This window comes from Bidens hawaiensis, unplaced genomic scaffold, assembly GCF_021521415.1.
Source record: "Bidens hawaiensis isolate Kalapana, Puna unplaced genomic scaffold, B.hawaiensis_p1.1 tig00019804_1, whole genome shotgun sequence".
Taxonomy (NCBI): Eukaryota; Viridiplantae; Streptophyta; class Magnoliopsida; order Asterales; family Asteraceae; genus Bidens; species Bidens hawaiensis.
Window position 1 is genome coordinate 61,555 of NW_027493008.1, and position 9,043 is coordinate 70,597.

Sequence of the window (9,043 nt, forward strand, 5' to 3'; positions counted from 1 at the left end):
GTAATACACATGTGTAATACAACGGTTTCGCACAGTAGTACGTATGTGCATTACAGCGGGGTTTTTTTTTAAATTTATTTATTTATTTATTTATTTTTTTATTTTTTTCGAGTGAAGGGAACCAAAATATAAGAAAAATGGCAAAAATGGAAATTTGAAAATATTTTTTTATATTTAATTAAAAATAATTCTTTGGGAATTTTTAAGTTTTCTTTCTAAAAATGAGTTTTCTCTTGATCCTCTCCCTATATATATTAGCAACAGTCGTGGCCGCCCCTTCTAATTAAGGGTTGTGTCGGTTAGCTATTAACTGCCATCATCTTCATGTATATGCATCAGGCATATCGCAAACATTCGTAAATATCTACGAACATATTTTACATAGAAACATTATTGTTATGCATAGATACTTTGTTGTTTTAACCACCTTATTTAACATAAAGCAAGTTATATGTGGTTGTCAATATTAATAAAGCATTAAGCCTCTTTTTCTAAATAGGCCCGAATGGTCCACCATATAATTGGAGTTATTTACGTTGTCTACATATGTGAGATTGGTTTAATCATACACCATCATATATTATTGATATAAAATTCTATGTGATTGATAATAGGAATTCATTGGAAAGTTAGAGAATTATATATATGCAGATCAATATTTGACATACATATAATGCTTCCTTTTATTTGCAGATAACATGAATCAGACTTTTACAGCTTCATAAGAACTTGCTTACAGATTCTTCATCAATTCAATTCCATTTGGAGGCTGGAGCTTTTCTCTCTCCACACAAGAAACTTTGCAATTGAATGCTGTCTGATCTGCAGTACCAAAAGCACATGATCATAGTTTTACTCCCTGTGAATTAGTTTTTATGCCTTTAATACCTTTTAATTATCAAAGTACATGGCCACAAAATGAGTTGTGATTTGCAGGTATTTATCAACCATCACATGTAAATCAACTTAATTTTGCTTTCTTGTATTCATTTTCTCAACTATAATCAGTTGCTATTTATAATAACAAAAATTGCATGTTTTAGATCTGGAAAGAAAACCCTAGTTTTTGGTTGATGTGTTCTAGAAAAATATTTAACTCATATTTCACTCGTCTACTTTTTTGATCTTCTTAATTCAAAGCAATTTGCCTAGTTCAATTAGTTACTTATTAACCTAAGCAAACCCTGATATTTCAGAATATAAAAAAGCACAAAAATCTTGTACATCCCAGATGAAGATAAGTAGCCTATAATGCAAGAAATAAGATGTTCAAACAATACTTCAGGAGGAAAAGACTTTCAAGCGAAGCAAGAAGGCGATAGCAATGAGCCGATGTTACCAAGGTATACATCATCTTCAAGACAATGGGCTGGTTTTAAGAACCCGAGAATTGTAAGGGTATCTAAGGCTTCTGGAGGTAAAGATAGGCATAGCAAGGTATACACTGTAAAAGGATTGAGAGACCGAAGAATTAGGCTTTCAGTTCCTATGGCTATTCAATTGTATGATCTTCAAGATAGGCTCGGATTGAACCAACCTAGTAAGGTCATAGATTGGTTACTTGATGCAACTAAAGATGATATTGATCAGCTTCCACCCCTCCAAATGCTACCTGGAGATTTCAATCAATTTCATCCAATATTGCCACCATCCTCAATGCCACAAGAAGCAGTCGAAAACAAGTGTAACAAGCATGAAAATGGAGATGGAAATAGAGGTTTGAACTTATTTCCTGTACCTCAATATTCTTATCCATTTATGTTTCCATACAACCCTTACTATAATTGGGAACCTTCTTCAAATCTATCAATATCCCAGTTTGGAAACCAAGGACGAGTTTCATCTCAAACTGATTCATTAATGTCTCTACCATTTGAATCCCAATTTTCATTGTGTCCTTCTGCCATCACGCAATCACCTTACCCACCATATCTCATGCCTAGTTTGAGAGAGCACCATGATCTTATTAGACAGAATAATCACTTTCATTTGTTAAGCTCAAGTTCCCAAGACGTACCACCAAATTCGCTCATGCCTTGGTTTAACGTGAGTGATTCTCAAGACAAAGTACCATTTGCTTTGGATGCCCGTCTCATGGTCCAGTCCCATAAAAATGATGATAGGTGATCACTTCAATGGAGTGTGATTTAAGACATCACTTCGCATATATAGTTTCAATACACAAATTCCTATGTATGATTTCTTGTAATGGATATCAAGGGTGTGTAGTATATATATAGATATATGGAGACAAGTATTTGGTGTTTGAGTTACTTGTTATGGTACGTATCTTCATTTCCATAAAGGGGTATGACTGTATGAGCCTAAGTTTTTTATTACTGAAGATACGGAGACTAATAGCTAGCTTGCATCATCTACAAGAACCTCTACTTCTACAATTCTTGTAAGTTCAAGTATTTTTCAGCATCATGAGCCCGACTCCTTGTTTTTGTGGTTATATTTGTTTCGTAACTATGTTAAATTGATCGATTCTTGTCGACAAGCAATGTTTGATTTTGGAGTAAAAGGGTTTGTTTATTGTTTGCATTTCAGCTAGCTAGTATAGTATTTATCAGTTATTGATGAATTCTCATGGGATGGATTAACATTTGTATTTTATGTTTGTGAATATGTATGAGCTAGGCCAAGCCCAACGGGCTCTCTGTAGCTGTAATCTATTACGGGTTTACCCTTACGGAATAGATGATTGAATCACTGTTACCATAACCACTTTTATGGTATAGAGTACTATAGAGCCAAGGCTTTCAACCAAATTTTCTTGTGCAATCCTTATGTCTCACCGCCGCTAGCATTGCAACCGCTGATCGAAAACAACCATCGTTTCGTCAAGCCATGTGCCCACACGCATCACCTAATTCTTTTCCCGACGACTCAAGTTCTACAGGAATGTGACAACGTGTCGAACCACCTTTAGTCATCGGTTTTTCATAGGTTGGTCAGAATCCTTGTCTGATCATTATTATCACGTTGGTTTTTTGTTTTGATAGAAGTTTCTTTTTTCTTTTTGTTATGTCTTGGTTAGTTTGCGGGTGTTCAAGTTTTATCAATGACTGACGGGCAGTGGCAGAGCCACATTATTAACACCAGCTTCGGCCGAACCCGGACATTTTTCAGTTTTATATATACCCTATAGTGTCAAATTAATGAGCGAACCTATTGTTTTCTAAAGAGCGAACCCAACTTCGTTTTAAATATATTCGAAGCCACTAATTATGAAAAATTTAGTTATATTTTTAGTAATGAATATTCTTTTTATAAAATATTAAAAGCGTTTAAAAAAGCTATAAAAATTATTAACAAACATTATATATGGGTCACTAATAACCCATATATAGTTTATTAAAGGAATATTGATTTTTAAAACTCTCAACTTATACCCGTTGGCTGATAACACTCCTAACTTTCGATTTTTTACCCATCACTCTCAACTTTCGCTCTATTCTTTTAGTCACTCCATCACTAACGAACAACTAACGTCATTAGTGAAATCCTGTCAGAAATCATACCAGATTGCCGGATGCACTTCACAAACGTTGGTACGCCCTTGCATCTTATCTATTGGTCCATTCTTTGTGTCAATCAGACCTTGGAATTGCTGCAGCCGCCTTTGGTATATATTTGAACCACCCTGAATCATAGGTCGCCGACTACGGAGGAAACCTAGCCGTGTGGCCTACCTTTTATCTGTTTCCGATCGTCTACTTCGCTGGAAATTCGGGATTCTCTAGAAACCCTAGTCGCGCCACCTCCCGCTTCTTTGTTTCCGGTCATCTGCTTCGCCAAAAATGGGGATTCCACTAACGGTGTTAGTCGTCCGTTAGTGAAGAAGTGACAAAAAACAAATAGAGCGAAAGTTGGGATGGATAATAAATCGAAAGTTGGGAATGTTATAAGGCAACGATGAAAGTTGGGAGTATTAAAAGCCAATATCCCTTTATTAAAAAGCTTAGAATTACTCATACAATGGGTCAATAAGCCCAACCTAATTAGCATTCTTAAACATAATCAATGTTGTAAAAGTAGGTTTTCAAGACCGATTACTCCCCAAGTACTCGCTACAAGGTATGTTGTCGAGAGGAGTTTCTTTAATTCTGCCTAGTTACTAAGAATCGATTAAAATTGTCAAACTCAGCCAGAATTGCATCTGGTCGGTGAACTTGGGCTGATTTTGACTTAAAAAAATAAAACATAACGCGTATTTCTTTAATATTAAAGAATAAATATCATTTTTTTACTTAATAACTAACAATTTTTAAAATATTTGTTATTTTAAATTGTATTTCACTTATATAAATTGATATTCACATATTTTGTTTATAAATATTAGTAAATTTATGATATTTAGCATATATATAATATCCAAAAATTAATTTTCTTTATATTTACCATGTCCAAGTACTCTCCGAGTATTCCCCGAATACTCCGAGTAACCCAACTCCCCAGTCGAATGTCTAGGGTCCGCCTAGCGACTTTTGTAACCTTGAACATAATACCTAAATAAAAAACAAACAAAAGCATTGGCCATCGCCTCGGCAGCTGACCAGCTTCTTTCGACCAGACGACAATTGTCTCATCGCCTTTGGCAGTTCGCCTCAAGGTTTCAACCATCGTCAACAACCAATATACGTTGGTTTATCCTTTGAGAAATGTTTTTCTTCGTTGAAGTATGTGAAGACGGATTTGCGTAATCATTTGGGTGACGATTATATGAATGATGCTTGTATTTATTATATTGAAAATGAGTTTTTTTTCAAAGTTGCAATTAAAGATATCGTCTTCATGACATGAAACGCGTAGAGAACAATTATAACATGTAATATCTTGTTATTTTAATATGATTTTGTATTTTATTGAATGTTAATGATATACTTTTATCATGATAGTGATATTACATTTTATAGCATGACCGAATGATCGACCCGACCCATTCATTCAGGCCTGAAACTTCGACACCGGAAAAGAAATCAAGCATCGAAAAATCCCGAACCCATAGAAAATAATTTTGGCTCCGCCAGTGCTGACGAGAACGGTTTAATATATATATTTTATTATCATTTAGTTTTTCTACACGGCCTATTATTTACGTAGACAACCCATATGCTGTCCCCTAGTAAGGTTTTGTGTATCCGTCACTATGCCAGGGTATACCTGGCCCAAGTTTAGGGTATGTTGCACCTTTAATAACATAAAATTGGTTCATTTAAATCAAATTTCATGCCTTTTCTTTTACTTTTAAGTTAAAAATTGTTTTTTGATGCTGCCTTCCGGTAAGCCAAGATGGGAATTATATAGGTAACGTTAATCTCCCACATTTGAAACAACTACAATTAAATTTCATAAAACTCTAGATAAAATATCATCAAGTGTGACAACAATATCCTCATACAAACTCCACACACGTGGCACATCTTTATCCCTTGCTGCATAATCCAATCCTGTAACGCCATTGAAAAGTTTGGAATACAGATTCCGGAGTTGAGCTCTTTCCATTCCAGGCTTCCCTTGAATTATGGTATATATGTCTTGTTTCAAGTAAGAAGCACTCTTCCTCAATTCCTTTTGAGCCTCTTTCCATGATTCCAATTCCAACAGCTTTTTCACTTGTACCAAACTCATTGCATGTTCCCTGATTCCATTCTCGGCTTCTTCCACCGTTTGGTCGGGCACGGTCATTCTAAACATATCTAGAAATGAGGATTCGGTTGCACATGCCGGTTGGACATGGAATGGAATTGGAGAACATATGAGGAGGAGGAATAATGATGATGCTTTTCTTCTTGTGATGTGAGTGTGTTTGGACTTCAGTTTGGTTTGTTTCATGCGGTTTTCATTCGGGTATTTTGCATACGAGCATGTCAACACGTTAGTGCTCGTCGCGCTCATGTGGGTTTGATTCGGTTTCGGTAAGTGGCTTTGAGAGGGTGTTTGTGAAGGGAAAAGAGAAGAGGATATAGATGGTTTATCGTATTTAGAAGTTAAGATAATAATAAATTTATGATTAAAATTATATAATAAATTGTTTGAATATGAGAAAGAAATTAAAATACAGGCTCTACTTTACATGTATGATGATATTGACACCTTTGTTTTTGTACATTATATCGTTGGGACCATGGGCCAAAACATTGCATGTGATCACTGTGATGAGAATGTGAAGGGTATACATTATATAGTTGTTTGATTATCATTATTATTATTATTATTATTATTATTATTATTATTAATAAAATAATAAGATTTAAAACATTTTGTTTATTTCTTCCATCAAATACTGATTTGATGATACTATTTTGGGTCATATATTCTTTAATGTTTGGGAACATAATGTCAATTGAACAAATGTTATGTTATCCTTTTCAAAATTTAATCAATTTTATTGTCAAATTAACTATAACACTTTATTTGAAAAATTATTTATTACTTTTCAAATTAACTATAACACTTTATTTGATTAATTATTTATTACTTTTCTATAGCAATATTGTGTTTTATTTTCTGTTTTGTTTGAATATATTTATATTCTAACTTTTACACAAGAAATTATATGTTATTTGATATTTCTATAAACTGGAAAAAAATTTATTAGATATAATATAACTGAACAAAATAAAAGTTATTTGATTCTATTAACAAAATTGCACCTTGTGCAGAAATCTGGCCATCCAAATAGAAATTCACGTAGCACATCTTGTGTCGTCCCCAAATCATTAACAGGTGTGTACATGTATAGTGATAATGTGGAAGAAAGAATCCAAAGAAGAAAACAAATTCATTCAAATTGAAGTTGGTATCACGACAGTAATTAGAAAACTTAACATTCGTGTAACGATTATTTAAACTTAAACCACCGACGACACAACGCTCATGGTCAAACGGGTGAGGTGTACGATCCAATACTCAAGTTGGAAACAAACGAAGTATCTTGTCTAAACAGTTCCCCAACGTTTATAAGCACGGGCGAATATACGTATAACTTACGAGATACAACAACAATGTATAGACATCAAAACGATAGAATTAAAAAGAGATATTAAGTAATTAGAACAAAGTTTAGGGTCTTCAGTGTAAACATACCAAAGGTATACATACTTTTTCCAAAACAGAAACCATCAAGCTGAAAACACTTAACGCCTTAAATGATTGTACACCATGCATAAGAAACAGTACACTAATCTGGTTTAAATAGTTCTTCTCTGTCATAAAGAAAAACCCGACTAATAAATAAACAAATCCGGGTGGTCCGGTTTAAAATTCAAGCGGTTAAAGTCACAATATATACACCGACAGACAGCAGTTGGTTGTTGTGTTCCTCTATCTTGGCTTCCATCTAGATCTGATTCAAAACCCACTTGGGTAAGTACTTGCTTTATGTTTGGATTCATGTAATGTTTCAAATCCGTACGGATCTGTAATTTGGTGTAGTGTTTGAGGAAATGTTGGTGTATGTTGCTTTTAATTTTGTGAATATTTGTTAAGATCTTGGATAAATATAATAATGATGTTTAAATTAGTTGATTATGAAGAAAATTTAAGAGAGTATTGTGTTAGCTTGTTTTTGAAGCATATATGATGTAACTTAATTATTAGATAGATGGTGGATTGAACATGAATAAAGGATGGATATAGAGATTATGTTATTGGTGATTAGGGTTGTAAATGAGTAGAGTCAACTTGGGTTCGAGCTCGAGCTTGAGCTTAAAGCGAGCCAAGAGCTCGAGCTCAGTTACAAAAATGAGCCAGCTCGCAGGTCATTTCAAATTAAGTTTTCTTAGCTAGATTTATTTGAGCTTTAATCGATCGAGCTACAAGCCGTGAGCTTTTTTTAGAAAGGGCTAGCGACGCAACTTGTTACCCCGTTTGCCTTTTGTCTTGACGTAAAAACTACTTTTTATTATTATTTAAAATCCCAATTTGGGTCAAAAAATAAAAGACTGTAGGTGAAAAACCTATATGTAAACAAATAATATGTGGTCTGGCTTCCCGAGTCTCATTTAACGGGAGAAAAGAAAAGATTTGGAAGTATGTTAGGAAAAATTGTGTTTCATAGTTTTTTTAAAGGAGAAAAATGGAAGGAAAGCAAATCCTTCTAAATTGGAGAGATTTGAAGGAAAGGATTTTTAACACATAAATTGTTTACTTTCTTCTCATTTCCTTTGTTAAGTTTTTTAAATCTTTCCCGAGTCTCATTATAAAAACTTGGGAACACGTATGTTGATTTTTTTGTTGGTGGATGTATAAGCAGAGTAATGGGGCGTGGAGTTAGTAGTGGTGGTGGACAAAGTTCACTTGACTATCTGTTTGGAAGTGGTGAGCCAAAGCCCACCACAGGCAGGACAGAGGTGGCGGCTGCAGCTCCATCTCTACTAAAGCCGGCCTCCAGTGAGCCACCTCCTAAGCCAACAGCCACTGTCCCCCAGCCAGATGTTACAAAACAGATTCCTGCTGGGATCCAAGGGACTCAGACCAACAACTATTTCCGAGCCGAGGGTCAGAATACTGGCAACTTCCTCACGGTATGCTAAATTGTTGTCCGTTTATGACTTTATGTTATGTGTGTTTTGGTGGTGGTTTTAATGTTTTACACTGGTGATTGTTATGCGTACAGGATCGACCCTCGACCAAGGTTCATGCGGCACCAGGTGGTGGCTCGTCTTTGGGTTACCTGTTTGGTGATGGTAGCAAGTGATACACTATGTATGCCAACAAGTGATGCTTGATGTCAATGTAGACCCTAGTAATGGTTTAAACAAATTCTACTTTCCATTTCTTGGTACTTGTTGACTTCACATTTGTAATATATTTTATCAACCATTGCAGTCATGTTCTTATGATTTAAATGTAGTCAATTTGTTCATGATTTTCACAATCAAAATCTAAAACTTTCTGCATTTCAAAATATAAGAAATAAAAAGGGTGCTTGTCGTTTAGAAACAATGAGCTTTTCAAGAACGTGTGGAGGTGCTTTAGCAGGACCTTCATGAGCTTGTCATTGAGGAATGACAAGCTTTCCAAGAACGTGTGG

General features: G+C 34.8%; 3 protein-coding genes across 3 annotated transcripts; 2 read left to right on the top strand and 1 right to left on the bottom strand.

Annotated features, from left to right (window-relative positions):
* The first annotated feature begins 810 nt into the window (after nt 1-810).
* Nucleotides 811-2,148, top strand: LOC143559297 (uncharacterized). The gene is made up of 2 exons (XM_077047918.1): nt 811-861; nt 1,246-2,148. The coding sequence occupies exons 1-2, from the start codon at nt 811-813 to the stop codon at nt 2,125-2,127; spliced, it is 933 nt and encodes a 310-aa protein (XP_076904033.1). The 3' UTR covers nt 2,128-2,148.
* A 3,198-nt stretch (nt 2,149-5,346) lies between these two features.
* On the bottom strand, nt 5,347-5,994 carry LOC143559298 (psbQ-like protein 3, chloroplastic). The gene has a single exon (XM_077047919.1). It carries the CDS (start codon nt 5,902-5,904, stop codon nt 5,356-5,358), a length of 549 nt encoding a protein of 182 aa, XP_076904034.1. The 5' UTR covers nt 5,905-5,994; the 3' UTR covers nt 5,347-5,355.
* Nucleotides 5,995-7,336: 1,342 nt separating this feature from the next.
* LOC143559299 (protein SPIRAL1-like 1) lies at nt 7,337-8,841 on the top strand. The gene is made up of 3 exons (XM_077047920.1): nt 7,337-7,374; nt 8,264-8,534; nt 8,627-8,841. The coding sequence occupies exons 2-3, from the start codon at nt 8,268-8,270 to the stop codon at nt 8,705-8,707; spliced, it is 348 nt and encodes a 115-aa protein (XP_076904035.1). The 5' UTR covers nt 7,337-7,374; nt 8,264-8,267; the 3' UTR covers nt 8,708-8,841.
* The last annotated feature ends 202 nt before the right edge of the window (nt 8,842-9,043 follow it).